This window comes from Phoca vitulina, unplaced genomic scaffold (assembly GCF_004348235.1).
Source record: "Phoca vitulina isolate PV1807 unplaced genomic scaffold, GSC_HSeal_1.0 scaffold9, whole genome shotgun sequence".
NCBI lineage: Eukaryota > Metazoa > Chordata > Mammalia > Carnivora > Phocidae > Phoca > Phoca vitulina.
The window spans coordinates 26,292,938-26,310,836 of NW_022589712.1; the positions used below are offsets into that span (position 1 = coordinate 26,292,938).

A 17,899-nucleotide genomic window follows, 5' to 3' on the forward strand; every position below is an offset into this window, starting at 1 on the left:
GCGCCGCGCCCGCCTGCCCGGCCGCGAGTCCCCGCCCCGGCGCTGCCCGGAGCCCCGGTCACCCCGCCGACCCGCGCCCCTCCTCCCCGCAGTGAGGGGGACCGAGTCCGCAGGAGCCCGTCCGCCCCTGGGCCGGGAGGGGGCGCTGCGACCGCGAGCCCGCCCCCGATTCCCACCCGGGCAGCTCCCGCGGGGCCGCGCCCCCCTTGCCGGGCTCCGCCCCTGCAGCGGTGAGGGCCGGAGACAGGACTGCAGGGTCCGCTTAGCCCGGGCTTCCTTTGGGAGTCCCTCCCGTCCCCCGCCCTTGTTCTTAAATTAACCGGCGCACAAAGGTGTCCACTGTGGGAGTCGGGGGTGGAGGACTCAGCAACTGGCTTGCGGGGTTTCTGATGTAACCGGTTTGGGAACCTCTCCGCGGCCCCACCCGGGCAGGGAGCCGGTTTCGACTAGCCCCGGGGAGTGGCGTGAGCCAGGCCCGCAGCCTGGGTGCACTCAGTGGAAGGCGGGAGGGCGCCTGCTCGCTGGGTGGGAAGGTGGGCGGACTGCAGACTGGGACCTTGGCTGTACCTTCTGGCACCCCCGTGGGCCCAGGGCTCCATGCGCGAGTTGGATCCGGGGCCCAGCCAGGGACGTGAGCCTCTACTCACACCTAGAAGGTGTCCAAGGTGCCCAACATCCATCAGGGTCCCTCGCGGGAGGAGGTAGATGGGGCAACAGTCATGCCTAGAGAGAATCGTCAACTGTCCTGGTTTATGGACCTTTGCCTGAAAAGGATCCCAGCACCTGTGAGTTGGTCGCACTAGAACTATCAGGCTGGGGGGAGGGAGGTAAAAGGGGGGGCAGAGAAATAGGGGGTAGAGCGATTCTAGTGCCTTGGAAACTATTTGGTTAGATTTATTCCTTATTTTTCCTAAGAGATTTATTGAGATATAATTCACACACCATAAAATGCACCCATTTAATGTGTACCATTCAGTGTTTTTAGTATATTCACAGTTGTGCAACCATCACTACAATAAATTTTAGAGCATTGTTATCACCTCTCCCCCCACCCACAACCCCATACTCTTTAGCCATCGCGCCCCAATTCCCCATCCCCCAGCCCTAGGCAACTACTAATCTGCCCTCTGTCTCTATAGGTTTGCTATTTCTGACATTTCATATAAATGAAACAATGCAGTGTCTTAATCTGTGCGGCTACTGTAACAAAATATCACACTCTCAGGGCTTATAAGCAACAGAACCTTATTTCTCAAGGTTCTGGAGGCTGGAAGTCCAAGACCAGGATGCCAGCAAGTTCGGAGCAGGCCCTTCTCCCGGTGGCAGACTGCTGGTGGTGTCCTCACAAAATAATCTAGCTAGTTTTCTTGTTGATTAATTAATTAATTATTAATTAATCTAGCTAGTAATCTTGTTGATTATTAGAACAATTAGAATTGTTCTAATAACACATATTTAATCAATGTTTGTGTGACATTATGCAGAAGATATTCTATTGAAGCTTTACAGCACATGCAGTGGCACCATGGGGCTCGGTTCTGAGAACAGGTACCTCCATTTCACCCCAGTGGGGGAGGGAGCCTGCAGAGCCCTGCAGCAGTGACCACAGCCCGTTCTCATTCTTTGCAGCAGCTTTGTTCTATAAAGTCACCCCGAGGGACGCCTGGGTGGCTCAGTCGGCTAAGCGTCTGCCTTGGGCACCGGTCATGACCCCAGTCCTGGGATTGAGCCCCGCATCGGGCTCCCTGCTCCGTGGGGAGCCTGCTTCTCCCTCTCCCTCTGCCCCTCTCCCTGCTTATGCTCTCTCTCTGACAAATAAATAAATAAAATCTTAAAAAAAAATAAAGTCGCCATGAACATTGAATTAATGAATCCTGAACTATTGCTTCTAGAGGAAATACAGAGTTAGGTTCCTGTGAGTCTCGGGTCACAATATTTTTGTCAACCAATCACTACATAACCTTGTTTTATATGTGTTATTGGATAAAGATACCTTATTTAATAGATATTGTTGGTTCGTGAACATTGAACTCATCACCAACACTGTAACTCGGACTTTAATGAAGCTGATACGACACACATATCTCCTCCAAAAGGCACATCCCAGCCTTCCTGCCCCTCAGGCAAGGAGACAGCACTTCACTGCTTTGTTCCGAGGCCATTTTAAGCAACAAAATCAACAAGAAGCACAAAAATGCAAAAAACCATGGAACTAAATAGACTGCAAAGAGGACACTTGTTTACTCTGTGGGAGCTGAAACTAGAAGGCAGAGTTCCACCTTATTTGACCCCAGCTAGGAATGTGTGCATACAGTGGCTGAAATTTCCCACTGCTCTACACATGCAGATGTCCACCAGTGACCAAGAAGGTGCTGTGAGCATTGAGTTTGGAGTTCTAAATATAGACCAACAAGTTGGTGAACTTACACATACAGAATCTGTGAATGAGGAGGATCAACTCTACATGCTTCCTGCAGTAAGTCACACAAGTCACTTCCATCCATATTTCATTGACCAAAGCAAATCATAGGCCTTGATTAATCTCAAGAGGATGGGAAAGTGCGGTCACACTGTGCTCTCAAGGAAGAGCTCAACTATTTGAGAGAATTGCTAATGTTCATTACTGATATCATTTAGTCGTTCATTGATTAGTCCATCCTTGTGGCAGATTTTCTTTCCCAAAGATAGTGGCCATATTATCTCCCATCCAACATGCTGTGACTTTGCTACATCCCCACCCCCCATCGAGAGATGGAGGTCTATGCTTCCTTTCCTTGAAATGGGGCAGGTCTGTGACTCCATGAGAAGTCACCATGTGTGACTTCTGAGGCTAGATCATTAAGGACTTCCACCTGATTTTCTTTGGGACAATTACTCTTAAAACCCAACAACCATGCTGAAGGGAAGCCCAGGCAGCTCCAGCTCCATGGAGAGCCCTGTGTCTGGCTGATAGCTGGCATTGACCCCGACCCATTTGAGTGACCACGTGTTCAGACAGTGCCAGCTCCCCACCACTGAGTCACCACCAGACATCCTCGATTCTTCCAAGCTGAGGCCCCAGAGGTCAGAGGGCGGATACAAGCTGTCCCTGCAGTACCCACAGAATCTGGGAGCAGAATTAAATGGTTACTTTTTTATGCCACTAAGTTTGGGGTGATGTGTTTTTCGGGATAATAACTGAAAAAGTACCTTCTATGTATAGTGCTGTAGTAGATGTTGGTGGGTTTTAGTAATGCATAACATGTGTTTCTAGTCTTCACCTATTGTGCAGTCAGGTTATTGTTTACTCTGGGGCCATTCCTGCACCCATAGCATAATTACATATTTGGCCACTATCTCAAATATGGTAACTGTAAAATGGGTAGCAACTCAGTAGTCTAACAGGAAGTGTAACCTTTGAATTTGCTTGGCTTCTTCTTTAGTTTTGGTGAGAATTATAATACTCATCCATCATCGAGATGCAAGCCAACCCATTGAAGCTCCTCTTACACTAAGCACTTTGCTCAGGGCCTGACACATAATTGCTTGATAAATGTTGAATGAATACCAGTCAGAATTTATCAGACACATTGATAGTGACTGAGTGTTTTCAGGAGCACCTGTGAACCACCTTTCTAATGGGCCACAGAAAATGAAGAGACATTTATTGAATGTGGGGTCGAGGAATAGGCAGCTAAAGTCTAAAGCTGAGAATGTCTTGAAAAATTAAAATATCAGTTCTCACTATGAGGCCTGATATAATTTCTGAGACTGTGGTGACCGGTTATAAAAAAAAGGAGAGGGATATTCATACTGATTTTAAAAGGTTCATGCTCTGAAGTAAAAATAGACAGCCGACTATGCTGCAGCTAGATAGCTAGATAGCTCACACTCTCAAAAAGCTCTTAAAAAGAAACTAAATCCTTGATGCAGCTAAGAGGAAATGTTTTTAACAGATCACTTGATTAAGGACCATTTCCTAAAAACTGAGGGCAGTTAAGATGTTCCCTTAAGCTCTTATCTATGGGGCTTTTGCTGTTGCCATACATTATTACATTATTTCTTGATGAAGAAAAATGAAAGAATTGGTAGGAATTGGACTCGATTCCCTGATGACCTTTTTAGAACAGAGGTGTTCGGTATTTCAGTGCTCCCAGTTCTGAGAAGAGGAGCCACTCAGCCCCAATCTAACATACACCTGTGAATCAGTCAGCTCTCAGCCTTTTCTTGGGTCCTGCAGAATGGTCTCCTGAGGCAGTTCCACACCTGAGTTTGTGTGGTTGTGTGGGTCTGCATGTTCAGAATGAGTTCCAAGCATGGGAGAGGTCAGTGGCAGATTGACTTGGCTCCAAGATGGAGGAAGAGTTTAGCAGTAATGCCTGGGACATCTTGTCTTCTAGGTAGTGCTTCTCAAGCTGTCTGTGATGAAGAACCTTCTCCCTTTAAGAAATAATTTCTAGTTCATCATAAACCAGACAGAGAGAACACAAGCAGAGGGAGCGGCAGGCAGAGGGAGAGGGAGAAGCAGACTCCCCGCTGAGCAAGGAGCCTGATGTGGGGCTTGATCCCAGGACCCTGGGATCATGACCTCAGCTGAAGGCAGATGCTTAACCGACTGAGCCACCCAGGTGCCCCAATATTGTCTTTCAATTGGTGTATTTAGACCATTGAAGTTTAAACTATTATTGATATGGCTGGATTAATATCTACCATATTTAATACTGTTTTCTATTGCTTGCCCTTGTTGTTTGCTTCTTTTTTGGTCTTCTCCTGCCTTTTGTCATTCTAACTGAGCATTTTCAAGGACTCCATTTTCTCTCATTTCTTAGCATATCGATTATACTTTTTTTTTTGACTTCTCCTAGTGACCCTAGAGTTTGCAATATACATTTACAACTAATCTAAGTCAACTTTCAAATAACACTCGACTGCTTCACCAGAGGCACAGGGACCTTATAATAACAAAATATTCTTAATTCCTCCCTCCTGTTTCTTGTGTTATTGCTGTCATTTATTTCACTTATGTAAGCTATAATCATCAAAGACATTATTGCTATTATTTTGAACAAATTTTTATTTGTTAAATCAATTAAGAATAAGAAAAAAATGTTTGCTTTACTTTCACTTATTCCTTCTCTAATCTGCTTCCTTTCGTTATCTGAGTTTCTAACCTAGATCATTTTCCTTCTCTTTGAAGAATTTATTTTAATATTTCTTGCAAGGTAGATCAATCGGCAACAAATTTCCTCAGTTTTTCTTTGTCTGAGAAAGTATTTATCCTTCACTTTTGAAGAATAATTTTGCAGAATACAGAATCCAGGCTGCTGGTGGGTTTTTTTTCTCTCTTGAAATATTTCACTCCACTCCACTAGCTTGCATGGCTTCTGAAGAGAAGCTGGGGTAATTCTTATCTCTGCTCCTCCACAGGTAAGGTGTTTTCTTCCTCTAGCCTCTTTCAAGATTTTTTTAAAATTTATTTTTATTTATTTTATTTATTTACTTTTTAATTAGGCTCCATGCCCAGCGTGGAGCCAAATGTGGGGCTTGAACTCACGACACTGAGATCAAGACCTGAGCTGAGATCAAGAGTTGGACACTTAACCAACTAAGTCACTCAGGCGCCCCAAGATTTTTTTTTTAATCTTTGATTTTCTGCAGTTTGAATATAGTACACTCAGGTGTAGTATTTTTGGGTTTTTTTTGTTTCTTTTTTGGCATTATTCCTGCTTGGTGTTCTCTGAGCTTCCTGCATCTATTGTTTGACATGAATTTGTGGACATTTGCAGTCATTATTGCTTCAAATATTTCTTCTGTGCCTTTCTTTCTTTCTTCTTTTTCTGGATTCCCACTATGTGCATGTAACACCTTTTGTATTTGTCTCACAGTTCTTGGATATTCTGCTCTGCATTTTTTTTTTTCTCTTTGCCTTTCTGTTTTAGAAGTTTCTATTAACATATCCTTAAGCTCAGGGATTATTTCCTCAACTGTGTCCAGTCTACTAATAAGCCCATGAAAGGCATTCTTCTTTTCTGTTTCAGTGTTCTTGATCTCTAGCATTTCCTTGTGGTTCTTTCTTAGAATTTCCATCTCTCCATTGACGTTACCTATCTGTTCCTACATGTTGTCTATCTTATCCCTTAGAGACCTTTGCATATTAATGATAGTTTAGTTATCTTACATTCCTGGTCTGGCATATCTGAGTCTGGTCGCATTGCTTGCTCTGTCTCTTCAAACTGCGTTTTTTGGGGGGTTTTGTTTTTGTTTTTGGTGTTTTTTGCCTTTTAGTATGCCTTGTAGTTTTTTGTTGAAAGGTGGACTTGATGTGCTGGGTAAAAAGGAATTGCAGTAAAGGGGTCTTTCATAATGTGGTAGTTAGGTGGAAGGGGAGTGTCTGGGGTCCTATGATTAGGTCTCAGGCTTTGAGTGAGGCTGCTTCACTGTGAACTTCACTAGTATTTCTCTATTTTTTTTCACTCCCTTCAGTAGAACAAGATGGCTAAAGGTGCTGGAATTGGGTATTTTCCTTCTCCGGTGTAAGGCTAGAGCTGTGTAGGGCTAATTAATCCCCAGGTTAGGGGCACCTGGGTGGCTCAGTTCGTTAAGCGACTGCCTTCGGCTCAGGTCATGATCCTGGAGTCCCGGGATCAAGCCCCGCATCGGGCTCCCTGCTCAGCAGGGAGTCTGCTTCTCCCTCTGACCCTCATAATCTCTATATCTCATTCTCTCTCTCAAATAAATAAATAAAATCTTTAAAAAAATAAATAAAAAAATAAAAATAAAAAATAATCCCCAGGTTAATTAGGCTTTGATAAAACCCAGCTGATTAGGCCCTGGTAAGCAGTTTCGTCTGAGGGCACGGCTTGTTAAGAACACAGAGCTCTGGCTATTTCAAAATGGTTCTTTTCCCTTCTCGCCCTACCAGAAAGCATGAGGGGATTTTCCTCAGCTCTTTACTGTGAGAACCTGGTAAGGCTCCTACAGGCAAAACTCACAAAGTATGGGGCCCCTCTGGAGTTTGTAATTCTCAGATGGGTCCCCCCTGAGCCTCAAGCAGTCTGTCAATTCCAGTTCAGGTCTCCCTATGCCGGCCCTGGTTCCTGAGGAGGCTTTTGCTCGTGGATTTCTGCTCCCATAAGTTGTGATTCTGTTTCTGCCTGTTTCTCTCACTTTGGGGGCCGTGGTTTGTCCTGTGACCTCAGTTCTCTGATGGATCCAAGAAGTGTTGATTTTGAGTTCAGCTTTTCCTTGTCGCTCGGATGGAGTGATGGTTCCAAGTGCCTTACATGCCTGACCAGACACTGGACTCCTTTCCTTTCTATAAAATGACGCCTTGGTGATATTTTCTGGTCTAGTGTAGAATCTAGTGAAAATGTCCACATTCTAGTCACTGTTTCTATTATACCGCCTCCCATTCTTAACCTTTCCTGGCTATACTTATTTCTCCCCAAAATACTTCGGAGTTGCTAACAATCTAGTTCTTTCATTGGTGGATTTTCTTCAGCTCTGCTGTCTGGGAGCGCTAGCAACTGGTGCCACGGCGTTTGCCGGCTGGGTCAACAGGTAAGCAAGGATGTCGTTTACCCTGTTGTTCTTAACACTCTGCTTGCAAATCCTGCATTGTGAGTTGACTTGGCTACAGCTGCATATTAGGCTGGTGGCTTCAGGAGTGTACAGAAAATGTTGGGTAATAAATGATGCCTCAAAGCTTGATTTACGCTTCTAGTTTCCTCTCAGCCTGTAACCTTACACTTATCCACATCGAAGATCAACTGTATTTTGTGGCCTAGTCACCTTAATTAATTGCTTTCAGCCTTGCTTTTATATTAGAATCACTTGCTCTATTTCAATTTAATTGGTCTAGGTGGGTCCTGGTATTGGTAAGTTCAAGTAATTCTACCCTGCAACCTGGGGTAAAATCCACTGGTCTATATTGCAAGGGTCAGCAAACCTTTTCTTTAAATGACCAGACAGTAGGTATTTTAGGCTTTGAAGGTCATTATAGTCTCTGTTGCGACCACTTAAGTCTGATGTAGCAGGCGTAGGCAAACACACAGTAACTTGTATCCCAATAACTTTATTTCTAGACACCAAAATTTGAATTAATGTAATTTCATGTGTCACAAAATCCTTCTTTTGATATTTTTTCAACTACTTAAAAATGTAAAAGCCATTCTTGTCTCCAGGACGTGCAGTAACAGGTTGCAAGCAGGATTTGGCTTGTGGGCTGTAGTTTGGCAACCCCTGGGTAGTAGTTTATCTGCTGCTTCCGCTTGGTTCCAGAAGAGAACATCTTTCTTCCTCAGATCACTGATAGCAATTTAAAGGAGTCCTATCACTGACTAGTTCTTTTATTTATTTTTTAAAAGATTTTATTTATTTATTGGTGTGTGTGAGAGGGAGAGAGAGCACGAGCAGGGGGAGGGGCAGAGGGAGAAGCAAAATCCTTGCTGAGCAGGGAGCCCAGCGCGGGGCTGGATCCCAGGACGCTGGGATCATGACCTGAGCCGAAGGCAGATGCTTAACTTACTGAGCCACCCAGGCATCCCAAACTAATTCTTTTAAATAGGTCTTATCAGGACATTTTAAACATGGCGGTGCATTTCCTCAACAGCCTTAGAAGTTGTAGCAGTTGGGATGCTTTTGTCTACCAGTAACAAGCCTGGCTTAGATGGCTTCAAAGAGTAGGAAACACATTCTCTAACTAAAATATAGACAGTTAAAAGGCTAATTCAGCTTTTCCACAATGTCATCAACCCTTCTGTCTACTCTCCTGTCCTTAGGATCAGTCGTGGCTCATGTCTTGCCTCACGGTTGCAAGACGGCCGTAGCACCCCACGTGCCGCATGAGGCATGTTAACATCCAGCAAAGAGGCACGGCGCTTCCTTCTGTGTGTGTGTGTGTGTGTGTGTGTGTGTATATATATATATATATATATATATATATATATTTTTTTTTTTTTAAATGAGGCAACCTTTTCTAGAAAAACTCTCTCCTGCATAGATCTCCCTTTAGGTCCCAAAGATCTAATCAGTCTCTGGTGGAGGAACTGAGATCACCATGATTAACTGTCATGATGCATCCCCCGGCGTGGGGAGGGCTCTGGTCTGTCTTACACAAGTGGCCTCAGGGTCCCAAACCAAATCAGGGTTCTGTTAGCAAAGGAGGAGGAATGGCAGTTGGAAAAGAATCAACATGGTCTCACCCAGAAGTAGATTCTTAGGATTAAAAAAAAATCTGAAGAAGGCTGTCTGCTGAGCTTTTCATTTCCATTTGTCTTATTTACTTCCCTTAAAGACCATCAGGGAATTTTTCAGTATAATTTTCCTGAGAGAAATTGTATTGATCGTCACTCAAATAGCTTATATTTTGCCTTGGTCTTTAAAGGTACTACTATTATTTCTATCAGATTAGATTTAGAAATAAATGTATCCTATTTGGGCTTACCTTGTTATCTTCCTAAAACTGTACCACATTGCATATCTAGCATAAAACTCTTATGTAAAAGTAAAACAAAGTTTTTTGTTCATTTTTAACCATCAAAGTGTCGCCTAGTTTTTGTCTTATGAAAACAACAAAAAAGTTTTACCAAGAAAATTAGAGTATCAAATACAAGTTTTAGAATCATCCATGTCACCCTCCTGCTTCTGCTTCCTCCACTACCTCCAAGGGCTTTCTGATCTGCATCTCAAGCGGTACATGGCCCATCTCTACCTCCCCATTTGAAAACCATGGAGGGAGATTTGTATCCCTTCCAAACCCAGCTGGGCTCCTCCTACTGGGAGCTTTGATGCCCAGCCAGGAGCATGGCCCGAAATTCCACATTTGCAATTTTCTTAGACGAACATTGGGTGCAGTGGAAGGTGCTCCAGCCCAGAGCCGAGAGGCTTCTGATCTCAGCTCTTGATGAAGTATTTAACCTCAGACAAGTTACTTAACCTCTCCGCGTTCTAGTTTTGATACCTGTAAAGCCAAAGTTTGGACCATATGATTCATGAGGTCCCTGTTAGAGCTAATCTGTGTTTCTCCTTACTATGTGATCCAAAATTTTGACCTTGGCTTTCCCATGTTAAACTAGTATCTACTCTGTTACTGCTGCTTGGTAAGGCCACACAATCACTCATCGTGTCCCCTAAGATGGTGTGTTAAAGCAGCACCTCTGTCCTGCCACAGCACTGTGGGACGAGCCAGGATGTTCTGGTGGGAGACATTCCCACCTAACAGCCCGATCCTTTTCCCATTCTAGGAGGCAAATTAGAACACAAGTAAGCAAGGGCTACTCCAGGAAGGAGATAATTTTGGAGAGCTTTATTAGCTTTTTAAAGCTAAAATGTCTGCACATGTCTGTCTGTACCTTCAGTCTTACTACTGAGACCTACTTTACCATTGTTTACCATACAACTGACCACTGCAGCTCTTGAGATGTTTTCCTTCTAGAACTCTCCAGCCATCTTGAAGCTTTCACACAGAAGTGAAGCCATAAAACCCTGAAAAACGTGTGTAGGAAGAAACACTTTATTTGGTGGGAAAAGCTGTTTCCTTTGGCTTAGCAGCGTTTTTCTTTTCCTTCGGAGCTCGTCCCCATGCTTACCAGTCATTCTAACTGTTTCTCAACTCACACAGAATTTTCCTATTTTTTTCTCGGGGGTGTTACATATTTTAGACAAGTCGAGTCCTCCTCAGGACAACCTAGGAGAAATTTTCCCTAAGGAACTTGAGAACGGTTACCCAGACTGACATTTGTCAAGCTTGGCGCCCATTCATCCAGGAGTCTGCCGGGTGCCGGGTGGGCTCCAGGAGGGGCTGCGAGCTGTGCTTTAAATGGTTCCCACCAGCAGTTTCTATTTGCCCCTCCCGGCCAGGGGAGCCCTCTTCACCGGGAGGGCCGGCCTCCAGAGCCTCCACCCTAGGACGATTCCTGGTAGCCTCCTCGTAGGAGGGGGGTAGGCCCGCCTCCCAGGGCAGCGGGGAGTAGAAGTCCTGCTCGCCGCTCTGCGGGAAGCCCGGCAGGAACTCCGTGGCCTGCCCTGCAGCGGGGCGCGCTGGGGGGTCGGGGCTGAACACCTGCCCCCGGAGCCGGGGGGCCTTGCAGCGGCCATACAGGAAAAGCAGCAGGAAGGCCAGGAAGAGCAGGATGGTCGCTGGAAGAAGGATGCACAGGAAGGGCTCCACGTCGTCTTTGGTGGAACTTCTCTGCTGGGTGCCCTGGAATTCGGGAACGAAGCTGGGTTAGGAGATGGGGAAAGAAGACTTCTGCGTTCCCTAAAGCTCCTCTCTTTCTTCATCTTTTATCCTTATCCACATTACCCACTCTGAAAATCACTGTAGTATTTCTTTATGCCAATGGGCTTGAGCCCATGTGAAGTAAAGTAAATGGATGTGATAAAGTATGAACTGAGATGTCAAAAATACATATTGACGATATCCTATAATATCTCCCCGAAGGAAAACCAGAAGAGTAGGTTTTAGTTGGTCAGCCCACCACTCATTCTTTGAACAGGAGCTCTTACTCTTTATGCACTTATTTTATTTAGACTTAGACCAATAATGTGGTATTGCCACAAAAAGGATCATATGGAATTTAAATGATTTAATTCGGGAATGAATTCTGACATTGTTATGTGTTCATATCACATATAAATAATATTTGAAATCTGAGTTGATCACTGACGTTTATGATGAATGAGATTTTAAAATTCCTTCCATTTGTTTTTGCAGTATTTGTAGAATCAATATGGAAACTTCTGAACTTTTTTTTTTTTTTAAGACTTTATTTATTTGACAGAGAGAGAGAGCACAAGCAGGAGGGAGCCCTATGTGGGGCTCAATCCCAGGACCCTGGGATCATGACCTGAGCCAAAGGCAGCCACTTAACCAACTGAGCCACCCAGGCGCCCCAACTTTTGAACTCTTTATAGAAAAAGAATTGTATCCTATTACAGCCTAAAATTTCTCTAAGCGGCTGTGTAGGGACTATTTATAGCCAAATTCCTGCAGCATGCTGTTTAGATCTGTTCAAGAGGGGAAAAAGCCTGAATTGAAAAATAAAGTTTAATGAATCTTATATAAAAAATACCCTCCCCCCAAGAAAAAAAACCCTATCTAGTCTAGGATATTATTAAACTAGATATGAGAAAATTTCTGCAATATCTGTGCTTTGAGAGGAGAAGTCATTTGTGGACTCTATCTGGTATAAACACTAATTTTTTGGTTGTTTACTTAGAGTACGATCTCTAAAGTGTGAGCATGTCTGGTGCTTTGCTATGATATTCATCATCTGCAAGGCTTCCCATCTCAGACTTCAATGTAAACATGAAATTAAATATTCTTGAAAGTTCAGTAGTTTAAAAAAATTGCTGATAAATTCTTAAGCAACCTAGGAGGTATTGATTTTACAATATTAGCTCACAAGGTAATGATGGTTCTTGATGAAGTAAAGAGTATAATAGCCATGAAATGATGCTTCAACAGCAAGGTAGAGAAGCGGTACAAAAATACTGTTCCAAATTGCAGAGACATTGCTTTAAATAAAGCTGCTAGTAGTGAGGTATTAAAAAGCTTCTCTGTTATATAAAGCATACAGCAACAAATGTGTTTGTATCCACAAAACTTAAAGCCTTATGTTGTGTTTCAAACAAACAAGCAAAATACTAAGCTCTTTATCTACTTATTTAAAATAAGATATAATAATAAAACTATGAGAGCCCAGGGATCTCTCCTTGATTTTGGGGGTAAGGACAACTGTTTTGCTGGCCGTGACCTCTTAAGAGACTGGCTTATCTAGTGTTGTTTGTATCATCTTTTTTACTTCCTAAAGAATTTACAATTATGTGTGTTATGTTGATTCAAAATTAGATAGTTTATTTAATATTTATATTGCCAGATATTTTGTCCTTGGTAAGATATGAGTTCAGATATTTTAGCTTAAAGTGCATAAAAATTAAAAGTGTGTTTTGTTTTTGTTTTTGGAAACAGAGCATCGTCTTTGGGGTTTGACAGCTCTGGCTCTGAATTCTAGTGGGACTTTCTAATACTTGCATGACCGTGGACCATTTATTTGTCCCCTATGGGCCTGGATTTCCTTCTCTATGAAGTGGAAATAATATCTTTTTTGGAGGGTTGGCATGATAATTTAATGAATCAATGTGTGTAAAGCACTTGGTGAATAATAGATATTTATATATTTCTACCTCAGGAACTCACATGGTCAAATTTACTAGAAAATAAAATACTAAAGATAACCAGAAGAAGTCTAGAAATTTATTGCTAAGGCTAGAAAATGCAGTGAACATAAAAAAAAAAAAGAAACTAACATTACTATATTTATTTTTTAATATATTTTTTCAGAAAAAATATTTTAGTAACAATATATTTTACGTGTGTGATTGTTGTTTTATTTCTAAGTTATGGGTTCTTTCTGTTTTCTTACACATAATCTATCAAAACTATTAACTTAAAATCTGTTGTGATGTAATAGGACTTTGATTACAAAAGCTATAAGAATAGATGAACTCATAAATAATTTACTACCATTAGTAAAAAATCAAGTTGCAATTTAACTATGTTTAGGCTTTTTCTCTAGACGAATCGTTAAAATCATTAAAGCTTCTAAAACACTCTTCAGGGGCGCCTGGGTGGCTCAGTCGTTAAGCGTTTGCCTTCGACTCAGGTCATGATCCCAGGGTCCTGGGATGGAGCCCCTCATCGAGCCCTGCATTGGGCTCCCTGCTCAGCGGGAAGCCTGCTTCTCCCTCTCCCACTCCCCCTGGTTGTGTTCCCTCTCTCGCTGTCTCTCTCTCTCTGTCAAATAAATAAATAAAATATTAAAAAAACAACAACGCTCTTCAACCTTGATAAACATGGACTATTATGCATGACTTAGTTTTCTTCATTCTCCATCAATTATACGGATGATAACAGTTTCTAAACAGCTGTGGGCATCAAATTTTAAATACTCTGTAAGTTCAAGATGCATAGAATATAAAGATACTTCATGTTCTACTTAGAAGATTTTGTGTAATAGACCCTATTGTTTACGGCTATGCACTTATGGTATTACTAGTATTAGTTGCTTTTTTTTTTTTTTTTTCTGCAGTTAGTTGCAAAATTTTGGAAGAAGAAGAGCCACAGTCTCCTCCTGTAATCGGTACTTCCATTGGTTGAGTCGAATTTATCCAAATATCAAGTGGCACTAAAAGACTTATCTAAGATGGCAAATTAGGACAATTTCTTGAGATAACTCCTCATGTGTTCCAGTTAAGAGAAGCACAGAGTGACAGGACAAATTTATGATGGTCTCCTTAATTTTCTCTTTTATTAATTCTTGGTATATTGGTTCAAATTGTTTTGGATTTTTTTTTTAAGTGCAGAAAAGATATCTACTTTTCTAGTCAAATGTTCTTATTTGTTCACTTCCCTCAAAGTTGTTTCTTAACTTTTAATATTTCTGATGCATATATTGACTCAAGGGCTTTCTTGTTCAGGGAATATTTTTTAAAATATTCAGTTAAAAGTGTGACTGTTGAAGAGTATAAAAATCATAGTTATATATATGCAATTATAAGTGTTAAATATAATGTATAAATATATATAAAAAATATCTCTCTGTAAAAAGGTAGTTTGGGAGAACTTAAATACCAGCCTCGTCAGTTGGTTTTCCAGACAACAAGAAAATAGGTTTGTTTCCCTCTTTTTGTGGGTGCAGGATCCCTCATTTCCCTCCTGATCATAAAATTGAGTTCTTGGGTTTCTACAAATATTTTTCCTTTCTGCCGCCTCAGATTGAGGCTTCTTTGGTGATTGCCCAGACAAAGCAAAGCAGCTGCTGCATTTCTTAGAGACAAAAACCTCCTTAACCCTCTGCCACCCGGCCAGAGGTAAGAGCCTTGGCTTCTCCTAACTCCTAGAAATGCTGTCATTCTACAGCCAAAGGGAGCCTCTCGTTACTGTGTATGTAGACATTGCTTTACTGTGCAAAGAACAAAGTCCTAAAACCAAGGCTTAAAGATTTGTTGACTCCTCCCTTCAGGTGTTCTTTGATAAATTTGATCTCTCAGGTGTTCTTGGAACGTATTTGTGGCAAGTTTTACTTGAATCCATCCTCGTCAAAAGAATTCAACTTTCCAGTTACTTCCTTAGACCACGCCAGTCAGTGAGTGAATATTTCTGTCCTACCCATAAAGTAAAATGCTGCCACTAAGTTTTAAGATCCTAAAAATATAGGCATAGTTGGTTTTAAAGCTGACAGAGACACTTTGGGGAAGAAAAGGCTGAAGTCATAGATACAGACCTGCAGCTGGGTTTCCTGAAGAGGTCGGCTTGGTTCGCTCGTTAACCACTCATATGTCCCCCTGCCGGCGTGGCCAAACTTCCTCCAGCTACTGGCCATCAGGCCCCGCATGTTTCCATCCGACTGTTGCACTGACCACCCTTCCACCTCACTGCCCAGATTTCAACAATACTGCTTGCTCTTGGCCTGGATCCAGCTTGGATGTGCTCGGCTGATGGCTGTTGGTAAACTCCTTCTCTGATGAGTGGCAACCGGGAAAAGAAACCAACCAGAGAGACCTCTTGGGACTGGCTGTATTTAAATTCAGTGCCTCTGCATTTGTTTTGTGACATTTATCACTGTAAGGATTGGCATCAGATATCAGACACGGAATAGATTTCAGACCGAGGAGTTCTCTGCATTTGCGTTATTACAGTGCAGTGGATGGTCTCAGTGAGTAAAAGCTGTTTATATTGAGATATAAATAAGACCCTCTCCCTTCCCTTCCCACATCCCACTCCAGAGATAACAGCTCAGCAAGAAAAACTACCCAAGCTGAATTTCCTTTAATTATTTCTGGGTTCTAGGATACAGAGAGAAGGGGTATTTGGTAGAGAAACAAGACTCTTTTATAACCTTTTAGTGAATTATTTAGATGAAAGATGCTAATGATAAAGTTGTACAGAAGCCAGACAGACAATAGCTCGGATTGTTTGCAAGAAATATTTGCTGGTTTCAACTAAAAAAAAAAAAAAATCAAATTACCAATACTTAAAGAGTCTTCCTTTTGATTATCTTGAGAAATTTATACTAAGCTTAAAATAAGAAACTTTCAGTTTGAATATTCACTGAGATAACTTTGGGATGTTTAATTCTACATATTTGTGGAGACTTGAACATTTAAGACATGGTGGTTGGATTCTCTTTAGTGGAGTAAACTTCAGTTTCAAATATTTATTCAACAACTTACAGTTCAATATTGCAATTACCCACATCCTGATCTAAGCATCATTTCCATCGAAGCAACTGTCACGTTGCTGAAAGAGTATTTCCTAACTAGGATTTTTTTTTTTTCTTAATTAGAATTCTCCACCACTGGCCCGTGGTAGCCCACGGAGAGGTTTCGGGGATAGGATAGTGAACTCACTACACTTTTAGATAGATCCAATTTCTGGGGAGGAGCCATCATCTTCATTACTCTTTCAAAGACTGCAGCCCTCTTTGATACAGTTTGGCTCTTAGCCAAACTTCTGATTTGTGATAGAAGTTTTCACTAAGTTTCCCAGGGCCTGGATCAGTATCCTAGTGTGGAACTCCTTTATCACTTTGTCCTTTTAGTTCTTACTGTGGAGTAAGTTGATTTTGTGCTCTCAGTTAAAATATTGCCTTGTCCCACTGATGTGTTCCTATTTTAAGCCAGTCTTGTATCCCCACACTGGTATATCCAAAGCACCTGGCCATCAGTGCACTATTTTACTTTTTTTTTTTCGCATGTCGTGGCTTTGCTAATACTGTGTCCTCAACTCTTCCTCCACCCTATCAACTTCAATACCTTCATTTCTTTCTTTCTTTTTTTTTTTTTTAATATTTTATTTGACAGAAACACAGCGAGAGAGGGAACACAAGCAGGGGAGAGGGAGAAGCAGGCTTCCCGCTGAGCAGGGAGCCCCATGTGGGGCTCGATCCCAGGACCCCGGGATCATGACCTGGGCCGAAGGCAGACGCTTAACGACTGAGCCACCCGGGCGCCCCCAATACCTTCATTTCTTAAGAAGCAAGTTGGAAAACTGGATCAAAAGCATTAAATATGCACCTGTAATGTTGGACCCTCCTCTAGCATTGAATGAATCAGATACAAATTCCTGCTCTTCTGGATATATTTCTGGGGACCAAGAGAAACAAATCACATAAATAAAATATTTATCAGAAGGTGATACATGCTCTGGAGAAAAGCAAAGGAGCAGAGTAAATGCTGAAGGAGGGGCACTTTTAAAGGGGGAAGTCAACTAGGACCTCAGGGAGAGTGATATTTGCACAAAAAGCTGAAGAATGCAAGGGATTCAGCCATGAAGTTATCAGATGGAAAAGTATTGCAGACCACGGGAATAGCCAGTGCAAAGGCCCTGAGGTCACATGCCTGGTAAGTTCTCAGAATGGCTAGAAGGTCAGGGTGGCTGGAGCAGTAAGCCAGGAAAAAAGTAGGATATTAAGAGAGAGAGGATTTGTGGGAGGTCATAGGGCAGCACAGAGTAGAGGGTTTGTAGAGCATTGTAAGAATTGTAGCTTTTACTCTAAGTAAAATGTAGGAGCCATGTGGAGTTTTGAGCAGAGGAGTGATAAGATCGGACTTCCATTTTAAAAGGATCACTCAGGCTCATCTGTGTTTGAAATAGGTATAGGGATTAGGGCAAAAGCACAGAGACCAGCTAAGGCCTCTTTTAATAATTCAGGGGAGAAATAATGGACCAGAGTAGTAGCAGTGGAAATGGTGAAATCTAGATCAATTTTAGGAATAAAGGCTACAAGATTTCTGGAAGAACTGAAAGTCGTACAAAATGGAAAAAAAAAAAAATCAAGGAGGATTCTGTTTTAGGCTTGAGCAATAGGAAGGATGACCATTCTCCTTTACAGAGAAGGAGAAAGACCAGATGGGG

General features: G+C 42.3%; 1 protein-coding gene across 1 annotated transcript; it reads right to left on the reverse strand.

The window, feature by feature from the left end:
- Positions 1-10,720: 10,720 nt before the first annotated feature.
- Positions 10,721-15,392, reverse strand: SMIM28 (small integral membrane protein 28). Its single transcript, XM_032408252.1, has 2 exons — positions 15,267-15,392; positions 10,721-11,182 (listed from the first exon to the last, which is right to left on the reverse strand). Exons 1-2 carry the CDS (start codon positions 15,375-15,377, stop codon positions 10,721-10,723), a joined length of 573 nt encoding a protein of 190 aa, XP_032264143.1. The 5' UTR covers positions 15,378-15,392.
- Between the last annotated feature and the right edge of the window lie 2,507 nt (positions 15,393-17,899).